This window comes from Epinephelus fuscoguttatus, linkage group LG1 (assembly GCF_011397635.1).
Source record: "Epinephelus fuscoguttatus linkage group LG1, E.fuscoguttatus.final_Chr_v1".
NCBI lineage: Eukaryota > Metazoa > Chordata > Actinopteri > Perciformes > Serranidae > Epinephelus > Epinephelus fuscoguttatus.
In genome coordinates, this window is record NC_064752.1 from 37,625,686 (window position 1) to 37,647,806 (window position 22,121).

Sequence of the window (22,121 nt, forward strand, 5' to 3'; positions counted from 1 at the left end):
CTCACCGTGCTCTGTGCCGTGACGCGCCTGGCTACACCTTCTGTCTGTCGGCCTAGATGTGAGGAGATCGTCCGCCCTTCCTTCCAGAGGAAACTCATACTGACGTAAAGAAACCAGAGCAGGCAGAGCTCAGTGTTAATTAGGCGCTTTAATGCCACTGTTTTACTGAAACTACGTCCTCCCGCATTCCCGTCACTACATTATCCGCGTTTGGTGACTGCAGGGCGGACAGGAGAAAAAACAGCTACCGACAGAGCTACTGACGAGAGGTAAAACCAGCGGTGTGTAACCTGGGTTTTTGGTAAGGTTTCAGTCATTTTACAGAGCTGTTCTGTCTTTGGGCGTTTGAAATTCCTTTGCTATATTACCTAACCTCATAAATGCTAAGCTAAAGCCTAACAAACCTGTTCACTGGGATGTCAGGAGCTGTGGCGTTAATATAGTTAGCTGAAGGAAAGTTGGGTGCAGTTACAAGTCAAAACAGCTCAATTGACATTATTCATTTTTTATGGAGACCTTTTTTTTCATCACCAGAGGACATGTAGCTGCTGTAATATTTCTGACATTACTAATAGCACGTAACAGTGGCCATTTAATACACACACTGTTGTGCTTTTTGGTATTTTTGCTCCCAGTATTTTACTGTGAAATGCTGCAAGTAGCTTTATACGCTTTCTGAATAATTATTTGAAAATTTGGATACTGAATTATTTTTTGAGAGGATTGTGAACTGTTGTGTTATACTATTTTCACTTAGTATTCATCATATATCTTAAAAATATAGATATGAATGTGTATGCGGTCATGAGAATGATGTATTGAGCTTATGCAAGTGTGTGTTGGTGCATGTGGAAACATTTATATGCTGCTAACTGGATTGCTCCAACAAAGTTACATTGTTTAACACAATGTCAATACAGGACCTATCTATCTGTCTATCTATCTATCTATCTGTATCTGAATCTGTTGGGCAAAGGAGATACTGTGTTAGTTCACACACAAAGACCTGAACCCACTTCCCTCCCTCACACACTTGTCTTTTTTCAGAATTGCCCTGTTTTCATTTGGAGGCTATATTTAGCTCGGTATGTTCAAGTGTGACCTTCCTCGTCTCTTTTTCTCTCGTTCTCTCTCACACGCACAGTTTCGTTGACGAAAACCTCCCGTTTTTTTCCTCTTTCTGTTCAGGCATGGCTGATCTGCTGAGGCTGCTGCTCCGGGTGGCTGAGAAGGCAGCTAACGTGGCTCGGGTCTGCAGGCAGGAGGCTCCCCTCTTCCAGCTCCTTGTTCAAGAGAAGACCGGAGATGACAAGAACAAGAAGTTTGTCCAGGACTTCAAGACGCTTGCTGACGTGGTGATCCAGGAGATGATCAGGCATGATGTTGGTGCAAAGGTAGGAGAAATCTGAGGACTGAGGTATGGACTGTCTGAATCAACTGGAGTCGGGCTGTAATAATGTCCTGTCTGCTTTTTTGGTCAGTTCCCTGAGATGGCTGGCTTCATTAATGGAGAGGAGTCCAACAAGTTTGAAAATGGGCTTGGTAATGACTTGATAACGCACTTAACACACTACATGTTCATGGTTGTGAATCACTTAAAAGTTGAAGCAGAATTACGTTTGTCCAAATCTAATCTGTCCAAACACTGTGGTGTTTAGGTTAGGATTATAGTCAAGAACAATCTCCAGTCTGATTATTCTAGGCGTACACGAAGTCCATATCCTGAAGCATGTGTTTGGGGTCAGTTAGGGTCATGCATGGGAACATTATTAATCTAGTGCTGAATTCCTCTGCTTCTGCAACAGTTTCCTGCAAAGGCTGACATTCAGATTTGCATCGTAAGCAGTTTAGCAACTTTAATTTGTCCTTCTAGCACTATTGGGAATGTAAAATAGGAGTTTTGCAGCGTTGAAGGTGTAGGGCAACAATACTGGATTATCAAGTGGGCAAAGTGGGCACCTTCCCTGGTCCCAGATGTCCCACAATGGCCCCAAAGTCCCGTGTTACCTGCATGTCAGTTTATTTTGATTGGTTGCACATGTATTTGAAATTGCACCATGAAAGTACTGTGTCAACAAAGGCAGGTCCTGTGATATTACTCACTCCTGTGATGTGCCCAACCTCAAAATATCTTCTTCTTGAATTAGTTGATATTCAGGTTACGACTAAGGATTAATTGTATAATTATTAAACATTATAAAATAGTGAAAAACACAGTTTTCCACATTAACAGTTTCTAAAAGACCAAACTTGCGTCTTCACATGTTTTGTTTTGGTCAGTAATAAATGACTGACTGTATCTATGACAACATACACGGTGATTATGACGTGCAACAGACGCGTGTAATGAATGGACCAGCCAACGCCAATATGACAGTGTATACAGCAATTCAGCAAAACAGCATTCATAGTGGTTATGACACAAAAAAGAGGAGAGTGTGTGCCAAAGGGTCAGCTGTCGTCATTGTGACTGTGCATACAGCGATAATGACATACAAAAGGACCAAAAGGGGCAGCTACCGTTGCTATGACAGCATACATAATGATTATGACATGTTAAAGGTTCAGCTGCTGTTGTTATGACGCTGTACTCAATGATTATGGTGTACAAAGGGCTTTGCGTGAAATGATTATGACATACAAAACAGTCATATACGTGCAAATGGACCAGCCGCCATCATTATGATGGCATACAACAATTATGGCATAAAACAGGATCGATAGAGAAACAAGTCATTTCACGGGGGTAAGGACGTTCAATAAAATGTATCCACTGATTGACAGACTTCTCTTTGCCAAAGTAAGTCTATGGGAAAAAGTATTTTGGGTCCGTTAGCATCACATGACAGACCTGGACGTTTTAATTCTACATTTGGCCACTGAGTAAAACTGGCTTTAAAGCCCAGCGCTGTTTCTGGGGGCTTTAGTGGTATGTGAAAAAGGACAACCTAAGGCATCCATCGATACCAATCACGTTGGCATAGCTTGTTGGAAAGGCAGCTAAATAATGCTCTGAAGTTAGGCTTAATTTGGGTGAGGGAACAAATCAAATCAGTTAAAAACAAGTGGCATGGTGAATTTCAAAGGGGTCCCTTAACCTCTGATAAACTGAGTGAAGACAACCTGATAATGACAAACAACATCTGTGGAGACTGTTGTAGGCTGCAGGAATATTGAAACTTTACTCTGTTAAAATGTGATAAAAGATGAAGAAGTGCTGTATGATAATAATAATAATAATAATAATAATCACTCAACCTTCATATGGGTAGACTAAATACTAGCAGGACTAAAAATACACTTGACCTAATAATCCCAACTTGAACCTCACAGTGACTGAAACATCTTTCAGCTAAAATAATCAGAACATAAAGCTAACACATCAATGTATCACTGTCCAAATATTTAAGGTCGCTGCATGTTGCACTGTGTCAATATTTAAAGTTATTAGTTGTTAAGTAATCAAATGAAACCCCGCTGACTCTGTTTCACCAGGAGAGAGTGTGATAGTCACGGTGTGCGGTACGGAGGAGGACACCGCGGCGCTGCTGGCCACGGTGCTGGACGGTGACCACACAGCAGCGTCTCTGCTGGCTCGAGCCATCCACCAGGATCCAGTGACCATCGATGCCAGCACAGACGGTCTGACGGTGCCACTCAGCCCCTCTGAGCTCGGCATCTGGATTGACCCTATAGGTGAAATGCTTACTGTTTTCCTGTTTGACGCACTGAAATAATCCAGAAAACAATGCAGAGGGTTGAGCCTTGGTGAGAACTGTCTGTCTCACGTTTGTCATTAAGATGCTACCAGCCAGTACATAGAGGGCAAAGAGGAGGTGCTGGAGGAGGGCCACCTGTCTCCTTCAGGTCTGCACTGTGCTTTGGTCCTCATCGGGGTTTATCTACGGAGCACAGGCGAGCCCGTCATGGGCGTCATCAACCAGCCGTTCAACTATAAAGCTCCAGCAGGTGGAGGGTAAGTTAAAAAAAAACGCTATATGTCCTCTTCTGTAACGTTTATTTCTGAGGTCACAGTTAGTGATGGTGTTGTACTGTCCTCCCTGTTTTCATACACGAGGGGGCAGAATGTTAAAAAACATCTCTCAATATAAGATGAAAGACTTAATTGTCATCCATCTATGTACAGTTTATTAAGTACGCAGAGGAACAAAACTGTGTTTCTATCATCCCGGTACAAAACAAAAGAATGACCAAATGAGTGTAAGGTGCAAACAACAAGGTACAAACATATATCAAAATAACAAACGTGTGGTGCAATAATAGAAAAATATAAATGCATATAGTGTAAAAGCAAAAACAATGAGTGAAACAAATGCTAAGTGCTCTAAACAACAGTAAAAGCGTTTCTCTGAGGATATTTATGTAGTAACGTGACGTGTGTGTGTTATAGGCAGGATGAAAGTGACTTCATGACTGTGGACTTGTATTGGATTGCATTAAACTGTACAAGTATACCTAATAAAGTGGCCACTGAGTGTCGTTCCTCCACAATTCTTAACTTGTTGATAGATATTTTCAATATAGTGTTTTCTTTCTCAGTCATTGGTGCATCTGCACTGTTTGTACCTTTCACTGTCTTTGTCTTTATCTCTGTTTCTCTTTCTCTGTGCGTCACAAGGCCAGAACTCACACTGTGAGTTTTATCCAGTTTGAGCCTGACCAGATTCTCTATGTGACAGATCAATCAGAAAACTGAGAGTGTTTAGATGATGAGGTGACGCACCACCTGATAAAACTCCTGAACCTTGTGAATAACTACGTAACCAAGATGTTATAACATTTATTGTAGGGCCATCTGTTAACCTGAAGGAATACTTCACCTCCCAAATGAACATTTGTATATCAATTGCTCAGCACTTGTTACTTTTACTTTGTGAAGAAGACTTTGTTTTTCTGGCATATGTCCACATTGAACGAAGAATCCAAAAATGGAGAAAATTCTGCTATGTTTAACTTCATATTCTTTGCTCCGGTCACTGCAGCCTCAACGTCACCATCAAACATGCGCTCTCGCTCTCCCTCATGGCCGCACACTTGCTACGCACTCAATCTGGCACCAAAATCTGTGTCATGATTTAGTCCGGAGGGTAATTGATATACAAATAGGCATTAAGCGGGTGAAGTATTCCTTTAAAGCAGATGAAATAAATATTTTTATCATAACAGTGTATAAAATAACAGTGTAATCACCTGAGTCTGCAGCTCCCCTTGGCTTCACTGAGCCATCGTTAAGTCATCCGGTCTGTAACTTTATTGTTATGGTTCACTCTCACCTCTCTCACTGCATCATTTTCGGATGCAGCAGGCGGCAGTTTTCAGAGAAAAACCTGCTCGTCACCAAATAGCAGACACAGAGCAACTGCCATTTAGGAAAGGAAAGTACAGTATTCTCAACCTACCAATAATCATTTGTGTTCACAGCTGGAGGGGGAAGCATTTCTGGGGGGTGTCCTGCGGCAGCATCAATGTCTGCTCTGTGTCTCGGCCTAAAGAAGGACCAGGAGGGGGGCTGTCTGTGGTACTGAGCTCCAGTGAGAAGCAGGTGGTAAAGGAAGCCCTGAGCTCGCTGTGCGGTCCTGACAAGCTGATGTACGCCTCTGGAGCCGGCTACAAGATCCTGTGTGTCATTCAGGGCCTAGCTGATGCTTACGTCCTCTCAGAGGGAAGCACCTTCAAGTGGGACTCCTGCGCTCCTCACGCCCTGCTCCGAGCCCTCGGAGGCGGGGTGGTGGACCTTAAAAAGTGTCTACAGAACAGCTCTGCACCACGGGATCACCAGGCAGAACTGACCTACCACCAGTCTTACACTGAGTGTAAAGGAGCTGACCGCTGGGCCAACCACGGCGGCTTGGTGGCTTATCGAGACTGTTCTCAGCTTTGCAGCATCATGGGAACTCTGAAAGGCAAGCTGTAGTTGAAAGAGCAGTGAATGTCAGTCAGCACGACCTGACGCAGTTATTGTTGCTATATGATCATATTCACGTTTTCTATATTAGTAGAGAGAGAGGGTTGGGGGTACAGAGTGAAATATGAAGTAATATTTTAAATATAAATGATACTGTCTTTTTTTTAACCAGATATATTTGCAAGTGTATATATTACAAGATGAGCATCTGGTCTGGGCCAAATAATGTTTTCACATAGTGTCTTGTCTTTGGTTTTAATTACATAGGTCTTACAAACTTCACAAGGCTGTTAGGATTCAAGTTAGAGAGATTTGTTCAGAAGTCGAAATAACATTTTGGGTACAAAAAAAACAGGTGATACCTATCAATCAGATGCAAAATATAAAGAAGCCTGTCTTGCTCTCAGGTTTATTGTTAAAGGTCCAGTGTGAAGGATTTATGGGGACATAATGGCAGAAATGGAATTTGTTTTGAAATTGTTTTCTCGTGTGTATAATCACCTGAAAATAAGAATCATGTTTTAGTTACCTTGAAATAAGCCATTTATATCTACATAGGGAGCAGGTCCATCATCCAATAGGATGATTTGAGAGGTGGGCCTTTTATGGTGGTCACAATAATACAACTGGTAAACAATGGAGGAGAAACTGGTGGTAGCAGTTGCGAAAAACCCAGAGCTATATGGCTCAATGATAGACAGCAGGTTGTCAAACTGCCGCTGAGTCATCCTAACATATGCCTGGAAACATCCATCATTGAGGCGAAGCTCCTGGACCACACAGGTCTCCGTTTCACTGTGCCCAACAAACTACTTACTGACAGCCTCTCATCCTCAACCAGAGCTACAGCAAGGACCCTCTGCCTGTCCATTCCAATAACTAGCTACTGATTACTGTGAAATAAATGAAATGAATAAATTCATCGTAGATTGATTACACAGAAAGATTAGGATGAGGTGATGGCATGGTTGCCTGGCAACAATAAAAAGCGGCAGCAAGGGTTTTGTTTTTGTTTTTTTACTAGTGGCATGCAATTTTGTTAAAAAAAAAAAAGGCAGTGTGGTGCATGTCATATTTCTCACCCTGCAGAAGGCTTTCTGTGTGATCAGGGCATTACTGGATGTTTCTACCGGTTTAAATCGTGAGCACACATTAAGTTATCAGAGAAAACGGGTGAGCACATATTTGCCGGTGCTGGGCAAGCTGACTGTCTGTAATGTACCAAACAGCATCAGGGATACACTGATTTATAATATGAAACCGGTTTATTCAGTGTTTTTACTGGCTTTAATCACCTGGTCCATTTATTTTGTAGAGGAAGAGACCTCTGCAAATAATTCAGCTTCTGGTAAAACCTCCTTTTAACTAGTAGAAGTGCTTGATGCCACTAAATCCCCCTAAATTTTACACACTGGACTTTAAATATACCAAGAAAGCCTTGTGTCTTTGTGCATTAAAAACACACAGGAAATCAAACATACAGTTGTTGTTCCCAGAAAAAAAGTCAAAGAACTGATGTTTGAGGAAGAGGAGGTCAAAGGGTGGAGTGACAGAAAAAGTCTGGGAACCACTGATCTGCATCCTACCAGATGAGTGGGATTTGTCACGGAGGAGAGTGCAACAGACAGCAGAAAGTTCAGACAACCACAATCATGTTTCTCAGTCTTACTGTTGAGAAGCTTCCTCCTTGCAGCTCCAACAAAGTCAACATTATTTGTGAATTTTGTTTGGCTCAGACCTGATGAGCATTTATTAAACACAGCTAAGCTTTGTAAGAGTTTGTCTACGTGAAGAAAGTGTATCATGTTAGTTAAAAGCAGGAACAGTGCTCACTGCTGGACAGCTGAGGAACGCTTCACTGCCAGAGGAAAGGTAATGTGTCACCATGATGCTGCTCCTGACTGATCCCAAGGATTTCTCTTGGATTTAAGGGAGACTAAATTACAGTTATGAAAAGTGATACTACATTTTTTTCCCAGCCTGTCTAACCTGAATAAGGTTACAATAAGTCAAGTGAGTGAATGAGACTCAAATCAAGCTGCAAGAATCTGCACCTCTCTGAAACAGCTCCTTTTAAGGAGCAGAAGTAGATGTACCTTGCCCTCTTTCCATGGCCATAGCACCATTAGATAATAAGGTCAGAGAATGGAAAAGCCATGTGAGGTAAAATGGTGTCACAGAGCTCTTTTCAGTGAGGGTGCACAGTAAAATGAAATATTCAAGAATGGGACCTATGCAGGCGAACAGGCTGCTCTAAAGGACCGAAAACAGATTCTTATCAAGATGTTTGTAATAATGACATGTGTAACCTGACTTTTATCATATATGTTTTAAATGGTATAACTTTGATATGCACTGCCAAAATAAATGAGGCATCATTTACGTACCTAACGAGCATAAAACAGAACAACAATGTGCATATAGGAAATCATCTTTATTCTGAAAACCAGAGAAAGCGGGGGAAAGAAACCCAACAGTGATATTTTAAAACTGTTTGCCAGCCAGGGAACTCGCCTTACAATTCCCTACAAAAAAACCCTGATGATTGTCAGATATTTTTTGCAATACTTCTGCATATTCTGTTAAAAACTTGGAAAAGGAAGAAAAAAAAATCTGAATTGTTGGCTCTTTCATTGACCTCTTGGACTTCGACCTGCTACCTTTAAACATACAGGACTGTACATTCTCAAGTCAAGGTGGACATGTGGATAACAACGCACTCTGCTCAACGTGGATTCAGCTGTGGATCCAGTTTCCCAGATAAAGACAGATTATTTGACAATCGATTTTGATCTAAAAATCTGAAAATGTGGATATGAACCCATAATCGAGGTCTAAATGAGTATGCAAGATGAAAAATTGCATGTTGTCGGAAAAAAAATCTGGAGCAATTTAACCAAATTTGTGAATGAAATATTTTCAAATTTATTTTGGTTGATTTCTTTCTGATTATCACACAGTAACAGAATGAATGTTACAATAGCACAACGCATTTATTTGAGAAAAAAAAAAAATCTGTTTTTCTGAATCAAGGAGATCAATGTGTCAAAAATTAGAAAATTTTTCATGGGGAGGAAAATTCTTTTCAGAAATGTTCATCTTTCTGAATTAACAAAAAACAGCAGATTTTTTTTAAAGGAAAACCTTTCTTGTAAGTGTCATAATCTGCTCGTTTTTTTTTTTTTATCTCAGACTCATTAGAAAAGTTTTTATCGGGGGGAAGAAATATTTGTCATTTTTCTGAATTAATGAGACCATTATCTCAAACCTATAAGTAAAGTTTTAACAGAAAAAAATCTGCTTCTTTTTCTGAATTAATTAGATAATCTTTTTATGTCAGAAAAACAAAAACTTACGATTCTCATTCATTTAGAAAAACAAGGCAAATGTATTTTTTCCCATGAAATTTTGCTCAGAATTCTGAGATAATTCAGAAAAATAGAGATTTTATTTTTCAGGTGACTGCATCACGCTTCTGTAAAATTTAACCCTGCCCAACTGAAAAAATAATTTAAGCCCTCGTAGATCTGGTTTAGCTGTAACCTTCCTTTATGCTATCAAATTGCTTTCACCATAATCAAACAACTCAAGGACTATTTTTACATTTTAAGTTGGATTTCATTTAAAAGAGCTGTTTTAATTGATGACAACTGAATCCATGTCTGGGAAACTGGTCAAACGTATATAAAAGACAAACAATTTGACACATGAAAAGAAACATGGCAAACTTAATCTCCTGCTTCAATGAGCTCGAACAACATTTTCAACATCTTTGTCTTCAGGCTACCAGACAAACCCACATTATGAGTTACAATTATGCCAGAAAGTAGTTCTGATGCTGGGTGGTAACCAGAGTGTGATGGGTCGTACAATTCAAATGTTCTTCAAAAATTTGTCACTCATTTAACATTCAGATTCTACACCAAAAAAAAAGATCTTAATTTGCAAATGAGCTGTTAGCTTAGCGAGCTACACCTCCTACTCAGCTGCAGCTGGAGGAGTCTGGTTAGGCTAAATCACTGATGACTGTTCAGAATCCCTCTGATGTTATTACAGGGGTGGGTGTGCAAATTAACACAACAAAAAAAAAACATTGAACATGGTACTTTTCATCATCAACTGTCAATATAAAAAAATAGCCTTTATCAAACGCCTTATCACACATTTCACTACATTCTCACAGTCTTCACATATCAGGTGTAAACAATAACAGCTCTGTTTTCTTAAATTAATCTGTGAGGGAAATTAAATTATTTCTATGCAAGAACCATATCAAGAAACAAAACCCAATATTTAACCCATTATCGTTTTTCTGACCCCATCATGGCATTTCATACAGGAACAAAAGGAAATCAGTTTTTTAGATTTAGATTGGATTTTCTAACAATCTGCAACCTTGACATTTTGAAAGCTGAACCACATCCAGGTAGCAAAATTAATCAGAGGACAAGATGACACCAGTTTATAGCACAAGACTCCAAAGAGTCAGATTATGGAGCCACTGAGACGACACTGCAGACTAAAACAAGACGATAAAAATAAATAATTTCAAATCTAATAACCTGGAAATCTGATGTAATCTCTTGACACTCAGAGTAGTACAATTATTTTGAAGGTTTATTTTTTTTATGGTAGATTTTTTTCTTCACAGACGTGTCCTGAGCTGGGTGACAGTCATGGCAGATCACTGATGTAGATGGCTTAAGATCCGAAACAACATCGCTGGCATAAAATGGCACTTAACAGGAAGTAGAACTATCATGAAAATAGTGTTAATATTTAACCGACTGGAACATTTGTTTTTCCACTTGCCACATGAATAACTATGCAAATCAACTATATGACATTAACATATTGTATGTGTTGGAAATGCAATGTGTTTTTTTTTTAACTGCTGTCTTATTCAGGAATCACTGTAACGTCAGTGATGATCATATTAAAGTAAGTATTTGTAAACTAGTTCATATTTCTGAAGTCATATTACACGTAAGACTCTGATAGCTGTTAATCATAAGCTTTGTAAATCACTTTTGCTGTTTTCATTTTGTGTGGTTACACAGTGAATCGACAGGGGGTGGTGTAGATCAATTCTGTGTGGTCTTAAAAACATAAATGAGGTCCTGCCGAAGAAAAATATCAACATTTCAAAATGTCAAGGTGTCACTATTAATCTTTCGAGACCTTCTCAAAGCAGCTCAGCTGCTATTCAGTATTATAGAAACACAACTGAGTTCACTCCTGCTGTTAGATTTGAACCTGCGGTGTAATTATAACGTCAATCTGGAGCTGAGACAATAAACAGCAGGCAGAGTAACTGTGTTTGAATCAGTATATCTCAAAACAATAATGGCTCTTTAATCATTTTCCCTACTCAGGTCCAGATCTTCACTTTGACCTCTCAGGCTCAGTTAATAAATGCAGGATGTGATTCTCTGGTAGCTGCCACACAAATGTCAGCATCAGTTTTTGCATGAATACATCTGAACAAATTGCCATATATTCATACAACTTTGGAAGGATTTACTTGAACTTCTAGAGACATTTGTTATTTCACAGCTCTAGAAAGATTCAGATAATATTAAATTTTGCATACTGCCAGTCGAAAAGACAATTTTCTTGTTTATAATAACAAATAAGTAGGAAAAATAACAAATGCTAGTCACCTCCATGGATCCCAAATGCTAGAGGTTGACTGCGTGGAACTTTCATTAAGGTTTGTGTACTGAAATCTTGCTGTCTGTGGGCTCACTACCAGAGATTCACACCCTACCCTCTGATGTTACTGTAAAATCTCTCGGGCCATCTCGCCCATAAAAATGTGGCTACTGCATAAGTCTTATAAATTTCGTTCATATGTGTTGGGTTTAACTGGTTTCGGTTCATTCTTGAAATATGGTGGGCAAGGTGCAGATCGAACATGAGTAACCAGTGACACAGTTCAGCTGCCCAGATACTTATCTTCTTCATGTTAATTATAGTGATCCATAACTCACATGAACCCTCTCTTCAAGTGTCACTCTGTCTGGAACCAACGTCTCAAACTAACCTTATACAAAACATTAACAACAAAAGTGAGAAAACTGAAGTGTTAAAATGCAGGTGAATAAATCATGCATCGCAGGATTTGGCAGGAGAGGAAAACGTTTCATTACAGCATCCCAATAAGGATTTCAATGCCAAGGCTACAGTCGTCTTAAAGACCAACAAAAAAAAAATAATTAAGGTGAAATGAGAGGTAAAGCACCATCACTGCCACCTCTTCAGCCCTCCTTCAATACTTGTTCTTCATGATCCAGTCTCTCCCTCTCTCTCTCTCCTCTGGCTGGTCTGATCGCAGCCATACCCACATTAATAATCTCCAGTTCAGATCTTGGCATGCCAACAGGCAGGCGAGAGACAAACATGGCCATTATTTATTGTGTCCCTGTGTTGCTATGTTGATACACTGAGAGGTCGACAAGCTTCACCTCTGGAAGGGTTTGCGCACCTTCTTCCTCCGTCTGGGGGGTTTGCCACTTTCAGCCCACGTCTCGCTGGACTCTGGCCGTTGACCCCCCGGCATGTAGAAACCTGTCTGGCTTGGGGGAGGGGAGAACGGTGGCGCTCCAGCACCAGGTGGGTGATGATGGGGTGGACCTGAGGGGAAGAAGCCCCCGTTGGCAGCCATGTCGTTAGGAGGCCCTCCCTTGAAGATGCGGTTAAAGAAGTCCTGCAGATCTGCAGGGTTGGTGGGACCTGTGGCGTGCTCTGAGGGCGTCCTGAAAGTGACAGTCAGAAAGATCGGAGATTTTTTACACTGCAGCTTCAAGTGAAATGATGGTCTCTTGTGCTTTTATAGACAGCCATGTGGCAACAGCATGTGAGCAGAATAAATTATGGCCAATTGTAAATGAGGGAAACGAGGAATTGATAATAATCTGAAACAAAGTATATTAAAAAGCCAACAGCGCTGGTTTTGTTTTTTGTTTACTACGCATGATCTTACTAGAAAAAAAATTGTAATGACCTGAAATGTGTAGACTCCGAGACACCGGAAGTGTGTGGTGGTGCACTATCTGCTGCCCTCTGCCTGTATTTTCTTACTGTTGTTACTGTTGCTCCCAGCCAATCACAGCGCGCAGGTAAGGCGGGACTTAATAAAAATATAGCTTAGTAAAATGCCAAGCAGACAAAGCTCGTCCCGACACAATAGTGAAATCGCTAGTGGGTTGGGGCTCAGTACGCGATACCTTTAAGTTACTAGCCAAAGTAACCCAGCACAAAGTAATATCAACATTTCTTTAGTCAAACAACACTTGCATTCAGTCCTTTTTACCCAGATGTAGAGCAATATGATTATTTGAATGGTATTTCTCACAGCTAATCACTGCAGGCATTCTTCAATTGAATGTGTCATGATTGGCTCATCATTGCGGCAGCTACAGCTCATACAGTCTGTGGTGTGGTGAAGTCGAGCGTGGTGTTTCTATGAACCTGGCAGTTTAGCATATCGAGATGCAATCAAATCATTTGGAAGTATGGCTACACTACACACCTGTGGCATCTGATTGTATTTTATGCAACTAAATGCCTTCATTTGCGTGAGGGGTATGAAATGAATGTCTCTGTTGCTATTAATATCACTTTAAGGTTACTGGTATTGGTATCATAATTTTCTGAACAATACCCAGCTCTAATCTCAGGTTGGCTGTCACTTTTGCTGGCGAGCACTGAAGGAGAGGATGGGGATGAAGAGTGACATGGAGTTAGCCTGTTTTCTTTTGGACAGGTAGGTGCCAGTAACTAGCTTAGTTAGCTTGCTAAAGTATCAGCCTTTCCACTACAACAAATGCAATTTTCCTAAAACAGTAGCTTGCAGTGTACGTATATGCAGGGCAGGGAAGAGGGGCCAAGTCTGAATGTTGTGTTTACAAACAGGAACTGACAATTCTCCCATAGTAAACCTTTAACATCATTATCACAACAAAACACAAGGGAAGTCCCTCCAGCACCACACATATTAGAGTCTGGGAAATGTATCTGTCACACAGGAAAGTGCTCTGTCAGCAGAGATACAAGAAAATTACAGAAGATGAACAAAATGATTAAAATTAAGTTATTACATATACATGCTTTAACTTCTTTTTTAGGAAAACACATTTTACAAAGAGTTGTCTGGTTATCTGTTAACTGTGTCCTAAATTTGTCTCAGTAATAGAAATATCATGTACCATAATACTTCACATTTTCATAAGAGGACTCTTTTGTCTGCTACTGATATTTGTATTATATGTTTATATATATGTTTATATATAGGAAAACTATGGCAGATGTTACAGACATGTACAACACCCAAAACTATCACAAACTGCGCAAACAGACTGTTTCACTTGAGGGGACGTACCTGTGTCGTGTGGAGTTGCTGTTGTTCTTTGAACCAAAAGAGATGTGATAGGGCACACGGTGTGTGTCAGGAGAGATGCCTATTCTTTGGCAACCAGCCCACTCTGAAACAAGACAGCATCACAACAGGTCACATGTGAGGAAAACATGGATCTCAGAGATACTCTAAAACTCTGTTCTGAATCTTTTCTTGCACCTTGGAATACAAGCACTGAGTGGGAGGATACAGATAATATATGAGCTCATGCAAACTACAGAATATATGACTGTTAAGTTACTGGTGACGAGAGCAGATGATCTTCACAAAAAGCTGATGTTCACCTGTAATATCATACACCTTGCCATCCATACAGGCAAAGTATGTGATACGTAGGCCCAACATGCTGGACTCAGCCCACAGGTCCCCCTCCTCGGCGCTATGGCAACGATTGCATTCAGCACAGAACCGGGCCTCAGCAGGTTCACGATCCATCTCAAACCGCCTGCACAGACAGACACAGGTCACAAAGGAAACACAACTGTGGTGAAAGTTTACCACATCAGGCGAGACCCAGTTGTGTGTTTAATGTTTAACTTCAGGAGTCATTTGACAGTTAATGATGTGCAGGGTGTGTAACAACATACTTGTGTTTTCCTTCACACTTTGTGCACATCATGGTGTTCATGGCTTCCTTCAGGTCATCCTGCAGTTTGGTGAGAAACTCATTCATGGACTTTGAGAGCTCTGTCGCTGCCATACGCTTCCTGTGTGAGAACCAAACATACCGGCTGGTGATACATGAACATAACACGCCTAATGCTGTGTTCACACTATGAGCGATGACACTACGAGTGACAAGCAACAGTGTGACCAGCTACTGAAGTGTTGCTCAAACCCTAGTGGTTACGATGTCACAGGCTTGCGTGTGTCTGCTACCTGCCAAAAAGCACCTCAACGAAACAGCATCTTAAGTTTGTATTTGGTCCCAATATAACATCAGATTTCACTATCCTATTTCATCCCTGTGTGCACTGCACGTCATTGTAGCACTTAAAAAAGTTGAGGCCAGCTCAAATTCATGTCACCAGCTTCCACTGTAAATGACTTGTAGCCTGCTGCTGTGTCACTGTACAATTTTACGTTCATTAACCCACATAATTTCATGAGAGAACACTGGACATCTTAAAACAATATGCCTACGATAGCTCCAGTCAGTCTCGATTTGATTTGATTGAAATATCATATCACTATTTTAAATACAGTAAGACTTCAATTAATAGCCCTGGTTATTATTTGCTTAAATCACTAAAATCAACAGGTCTATATTTGGGACAGACTTTTAATGCCTTGTTCAGCAAAGATCAGGAAATAAAATCAAATTGTTTATTTAAACCAGTATGAATATTACTTCTTTAAAAATAAGGCTTCAGATAACATATCAATTATGAATCATTCACTTGATGTGGCTCCGACAGACAGAGCATCAAAGAGAGACAAAGAGTTACGGCACCTGGCATACCGACACAACACGACATTGTCCTGTTGAACTGATTAATTTTTATGAAAAACCCTTTTGATTCTTTTGATCTGAGGACTCTTACTGACTTAAGGAATATGAAAAACTTACAGGTTAAGTGAGGAATGTTCAAGGTAGAGCTAACAACTCGGTTTTATACATCCAGAGAGCTTCTATTAAAAAATGAATTGCTTGCCAACCAGACCAGGCATCTAATTAAGACAGGCATTTGTCAAAATGTGTAGCCACACTGGGCTAGTGAAAGGAACTGGGCTTTTAACTTAAGTTTTATGGTATATTGAAACTTAAATTTTGTATAAATATTTAAAGGACAGTGTTCACAGAGAGGCAGGGAATGAGAGAGAAATAATAAGTTAGATTACATTCTACCAAACTGATGACACAACTTAACTGCAGAAAAAATAAACGATTATTATATCAATGTAACTAATAAAAGATTTTTTTAAAAAGGCTACTAAGTTGTTATGGCTAGGGATACATGATAATATCAGCACATTATCTGTATTGGCCGATACTGGCTTTAAATTGAACAGAATCGGCCGATTTTTCTTATTTTGCACAATGAATAAATATTACGTACATTTGAAAGTACTGTATTTCACGTCTCCATCTGCTGGTGGACCATCACAATAAGAGTATGCATGCAAAATATGATGTTAATTCCACTACAGATGAGACTCTTGATATGACTCTTGACTCTGGATATATCGGTATCAGCAATTGGCCAAGTAAGTTTTAATATATCGGCATATCGGATATCGGCAAAAAATCCAGTATCGTGCATCCCTAGTTTTGGCAGATACTTGATTTTTTTTTTAGTTGTTTTCTTCCTGTGAAAACCGCTTTTTCTGTGTACTCACAACTCATACTCTCGTCGTGTCTCTGGGTTACTGACGATATCCCAGGCAGCCCTCAGTACTTTGAACGCCTCTCCAGCTCGTGGGTGTTTATTCTTGTCTGGATGGACCTGAAGAAGAAAGTACAGAGGAAAAGGTTGTATGAGTAAAGAAGAAAAATTCTGCCTCAGATGCAATTCGTTAGTCATTAATTCAGGCATCCAACAGCTGTATTTTTACTCAGCTGCAGGCACTTCACACACAAACACACCTGGACAGCCAGCTGTCTGTAGGCCTTCTTCAGTTCAGCCTCAGTGGCGTGCACCTCCACACCAAGCACTGTAAAGGGGTCGAGCTCATCCTCTGGCACCTCAGCCAAGGCCAGCAGTCTCTCCAGCTCCTGGCCTGGCTGGCTCCTCCCTGCTCTGCCGGGTGAGTCAGGGCTGGACGGTGGTAGTTGGCCACGTCTCTTGAACCTGCTTCGGACTCTCTCCAGCAGGGACAGCACCCTTTTCCAAAACCTTGACTCTTGAAAAGCTGTCCAATAGCGTTTTCCCCTCTCTCCGCCAAGGCGAACCAACGCACCCTTTGCCCACTGGGAGCCGAGAATAACAATAGCGCAGAAAAGTCTTAAACAAGATAAGGCAGCTGTCTTTACCCACTTTACCGACCTAACAATTTTATCCACCAGGTCTGCTCCTGTGCATTTCGTCCATTTCAGAATCCGACAAGCGTCAGCCTTCATTCCTGCAATGTCTGTGATCTTTACAAGAAGCTGCTGCCCAAAGTTGTATAGTTTCATCCCTCCAGTCTCCACGCCGACTCCACAATTGTGAGTTAATGTGACAATAATCTCAATCATCATGTGGACGCAGGAGATGCACCAAAAGCTCAGAGACTCTGACAGCATCTCCTTGAAAGCCAAGACAAGCTGGTTGCCCGTTCGCCGGCGGCCTCGGGTCTGTTGATGGTGGTGGTGGTTACGTCTGCGGGTCTGCTTGTGCCGTCCACCACCTGACATAACATTGCCTTTTTGAATGGAGGAAAAAGCACTTTGACCGCTCTGCTCTGAGACTGACCCACCGGTCTTCAATTTGCATCTCCGTCCAGGTCCTACGTTCCTCCACCCAGACTCCCCATTCATGTGCTGCTCCTTTGCAGCTTCATCCTCCTCTTGATTTATAACATGCGAGTTCTCGTGATCTGCGGTGTCATCTTGCTCAAAACCATCTGAAGCCTCCTCAGTATCCTCTTTGGCCTCTGTAGATCCACAATACTCTGCTTCACCAATTCCAGAGTCTTGTGGAGTAGCTGGATTTGGGGTGTCCTGAGATTTGAGATAGGCTGTTTCGTCCTCCTGCCCACATTCATCATAAGTCTGTCTGGCCTCCGACTGAGTAGACTCAGTCACTGAGGTGGGATCACCATCAGGCTTCTTTTCATCAGCGTCTGTAATGCCATCCACCTCCTTCTCAGCTGCTTCTCTCTCCATGTTTCTTACAGCTGTTTGATTGAGGCGCTGTGAAACTGGAATCTCATGGAAGATGATATCCTAGATCCATAATCTGTGGCAACATTTTCCCCAGGCTCTCATTAAAAAGTGAGACTGGGGGCTCCTGAGGGTCAGACTCAGGTCCACCATATCAGCAGCCGCTTCCAGGTGTCAAAAGGCTTTTACACACCTCACATCATGCACCAGGTCGTTATCTGAAAAGAAACACAGAGTTCAGTGTAAACCCACTTGTTGAATAAGCAGAGTTATAAGAGTAAAAAGCAATAATTTATATTATAATGCAGGTTTTTACACCTTAAATTTGTCAGCCACCAGAGACTTTGACATACTGGTTAAACTATGGCAGCTATCCCTTTAATCAGACCACTGGTACTGATAATGGACCTCAGCTCTTTGCACCGATGCCAAGACGCATCTATTATTTAGATATTTAGATATAGAACTCAACTCAATTTTCAAGAAAAACCGCTGCATTACACATGAACCAAGCAATATTAAATTACAACATACCACAATAGATGTTATCCATACTGCACTTCCTACAGGGCACCAGAGCTGAAACCATTTCTCTATCAGCTGATTGATTTGGTTAACAGAAAGCTGACTGCAAAGAACAAATTCATCATTTTAATTATTTATCAAACTAAAATGTCAAACGCTGACTGGTTTCAGTGTTTCAAACATGACGATTTGCTGCTTTTCTCATTGTAAGCTGAATATCTTTGGGCTTGGACTGTTCGTCAGTCAACAAAACAAGCCCCTCTGGACTCTGAACGGTGAAAGGCATTTTCACTATCTTCTAGCATGTTACAGACTAAACTGTTGAATTTACAGATTAAACAATCATGAAAATATCAATTAGCTGCAGCCCAGGAATAAACTAACACTGTATGTGGGGTCAAGTAGATTTTCTTTACCTTACACCAGCTGCTATCAGCTCTATGAAGAGGAGATCATTTGTTTTGCCATCACCACAGAGTTCATCACAACCGTATTAACCGTATACCAATACACTTTCGGAGCTTTAGCTAAATAAATAAACTAAGAACGAATGAGTAATGTCATTTATTAATGATTAACCTACATGTGCTGTAGCTACATGATCTCATCTGTCCAGCACAGAAGTGTTACAGACGTGAACATACATAAATGAAGACATCCAGACGTGTTTTGACACGTACATGTGCAATAGTGCAACACACACACACACACACACACATTACATCCAGTTTACTATTTTTTTGCTTACTTGTTAGCCAGAGAGGAACACGGTGTCTCTATGAACGAGCTACATGCACAAACGTTTGACCTTTGAGATCCAATAAAAAGCGAGAAAACCAGCCATTGCAGAGCAGTAACGTTAAATCCTGTCTGGTGAACTGGCTGACGGGCTAATTTGATATTAATGCAACACTGATAACATCACCAGATATTTTCAAGGCGGCTAATGTTAGCAGACAGCCAAGCTGTTAGCATGAAGAAGCAGCCAACCAACAGGAGGACAGACAGGCGCTACAGGGGCTAAAATTAGCTTGCCTCTGGCTGGCTAACCTGAACATTTCGACTAAATAAGGTCTCAAACGCAGATTAAACGACAGCACAGTAGCAAACTGTTTACGTCTTTAGCTAGCAGACAGCCAACCGAGCAGCTAACTGTTAGCTAATAACAGTAGCGAGCTGGACTAGCTAATATTAACGTCCCCTTCCTGTGGGGAAGCAAGCTAAGGCATGTTTTGGTCAACGGACGAGCCCAGTAATGAGGCAAATTATTTTGCATTTTGCATTCAAACAAACTAGATGTCATATATACCTCTCGGATAATTGTGTAACCTTGTTTGTCAACAGACAAGCCAAGTGTCCGTGTTGTTTTTTTAGCCACTTCTTCTTCTCCTGCTCCTTTTCCTACTTTCTCCCAGTTTCTTCTTCCTCCTCCTCCCCCTGCTTCTTCTTCGACGTTTTCTGGGTGTTAGCAAACAACTCAGAAAGGCACTACTGCTACCCACTGATTTATCGGTATGGCTGAGGCATTACAATCTTCATTTTTTTTAAAGTAGATTTTCTTTTGCTGAATCCAATATTGTATCATTTATTTTCACTCTACTCATCCTGTTAAATAAGCTTTACAATTTAACACAGCCCTTTACCCGTATAGATAGATAGATAGATAGATAGATAGATAGATAGATAGATAGATAGATAGATAGATAGATATAAGCATTAAAATATTAAATAGATCCATAGGATAACATACCACCAATATATCCATAAAGCAAATGTGTAATAATTCCTTCTTAGGATGCTTCAATGAGCATTATACACATTACTAGAAGCATTTGGACAAGCCTATCAATATGGTTTGATCAAGGTCCCTTAGTTCCAGTTAAGGGAAACCTTAATTCTTGAAAATATATTCAAATTACCTTGCATTAGTCTGGCAACCTGTCCAGGATATGCCCCGCCTCTTACGCAGTGTCAGCTGGGATAGGCTTCAGCCACTCCAAGACCCCTAACAAGATAAGCAGTGACAGAAAATGAATAAATGGATATTTAAATTACATTTAAGATGATAGTGTGCTTCCAATCAGTGTGGCAACTGAGAAAGGCCTTTGCTTGTTTTCGCATAATGAACCTTCGTGCAAGGTGTAAAAAATGGTAGATAAATCCTTTGCTCAGTCCTGACTCCAGCTAAGGAGCTTTGCAACAATCAGTCCCTTCCTGTTGTCACAACTCCTCCCCGATTACTCTGTATTCATTCAGTCAGTCTGTCAGTTACATTGCATTGTATAGCAACTCTCCCTGCCACTTCCTCCTGTCCTCCACTATCTCCTTTCCCGCCAGTTCTCCCACTTGACCTCCTCCACCCACTCACTCACTCACTCACTCACCTGCTTCCTTTTCCATATCCTGGCAGTTTATATACCGTCCACATTCACCTGCTCTATGTCAGATTGTACTCTGTGTTATCTAAGCATTGCAGCATTACTACCTGTGACCTGATCTTGATCCCAAACCCCGCTTTATTTATCGGACTTTGATTCTCGCCTACTCCCTGCCTGGTGAAGTTTGCCTTCCTTTGTTTGCCTTTCTGGTTTTTGATGCCTGCTGTTTTTGGAATAAACCTTTGGATTTGGACTTGTTTGTCTCTGAGTTGTTTTTATGGATAACTACTTGCTCTGTGACCAGTGATTGCTACTACTACCCACTGTCCACATACCTCTGGTCATATAGTGTATCACAGCCTACTAACTTTACCCAGTGCATCTTCTTTGAAGACAAAGATTGAGCATTTCTCCAGTTCATGTGTTTGACTTCACTCAGCCTGACTTTATCCTGCAAAATAAATCCTGGCAGCGATCAATCAATTTATTGTCCCACGAGAAGATGCTTTTGCAAGCAAACCAGGAAGACAGCATGTACTCTGTGGGCTGTAAATACCTCATTATGTCAAAGTATTTTATGAGCAAAGTTGTCTATGGTCCACGTTATACTATGTTCACCATGGTGACAGGTGGCTTTTAGGCTACTGCTTTAAAGACTGGAAACCTGGCAACCCTAGAAGTGAGGAGTAGGTGCACAATAAATACCACACATGCAGTCACTGTGTGTGAGCTGTGGTATCTCTGGCAAATAGCATGATGGTATATATAAAACAGAAGAGTAATGAGCCCTGGGTTGTACACACAAGAGAATATTGTGTGGCAGATCTATAAGGTGCAGAGCTGTGTGTGATGTTTTTGGGCATTAGCAGTGAGATTGTGCAATAAAAAGTACATTGGCAGTACACGCAGAGAATGCAGTAAGGTTTGCAGATGCTGATCCTGTGCATGGGCAGTTGATATTGTTGGGGATAAGCTTATTTGGGTGAACTGGTCCTTTAAATTTGCAAAGCAATATAATACCAGCATTTTTTAAAAGTAGTGGGGGGGGGGGTGTAACTGCGTTTCACC

General features: G+C 40.9%; 2 protein-coding genes across 6 annotated transcripts; one reads left to right on the plus strand and one right to left on the minus strand.

Annotated features, from left to right (window-relative positions):
* On the plus strand, nt 1-6,944 carry inpp1 (inositol polyphosphate-1-phosphatase). 3 transcript variants are annotated; one of them, XM_049560548.1, is made up of 6 exons: nt 1-301; nt 1,189-1,394; nt 1,482-1,542; nt 3,496-3,696; nt 3,802-3,976; nt 5,443-6,944. In XM_049560548.1, the coding sequence occupies exons 2-6, from the start codon at nt 1,191-1,193 to the stop codon at nt 5,933-5,935; spliced, it is 1,134 nt and encodes a 377-aa protein (XP_049416505.1). In that variant the 5' UTR covers nt 1-301; nt 1,189-1,190; the 3' UTR covers nt 5,936-6,944. The 3 variants fall into 3 exon arrangements, with proteins under 3 accessions (XP_049416505.1, XP_049416670.1, XP_049416586.1); XM_049560713.1 differs by having other exon boundaries at nt 1-281; XM_049560629.1 differs by having other exon boundaries at nt 1-269.
* Nucleotides 6,945-8,341: 1,397 nt separating this feature from the next.
* On the minus strand, nt 8,342-20,122 carry dnajc14 (DnaJ (Hsp40) homolog, subfamily C, member 14). 3 transcript variants are annotated; one of them, XM_049560260.1, is made up of 7 exons: nt 19,985-20,122; nt 16,933-18,368; nt 16,686-16,792; nt 14,933-15,052; nt 14,630-14,790; nt 14,310-14,412; nt 8,342-12,684 (listed from the first exon to the last, which is right to left on the minus strand). In XM_049560260.1, exons 2-7 carry the CDS (start codon nt 18,151-18,153, stop codon nt 12,390-12,392), a joined length of 2,007 nt encoding a protein of 668 aa, XP_049416217.1. In that variant the 5' UTR covers nt 18,154-18,368; nt 19,985-20,122; the 3' UTR covers nt 8,342-12,389. The 3 variants fall into 3 exon arrangements, with proteins under 3 accessions (XP_049416217.1, XP_049416301.1, XP_049416376.1); XM_049560344.1 differs by lacking the exon at nt 19,985-20,122 and adding an exon at nt 19,424-19,845; XM_049560419.1 differs by lacking the exon at nt 19,985-20,122 and adding an exon at nt 18,685-18,752.
* Nucleotides 20,123-22,121: the final 1,999 nt, after the last annotated feature.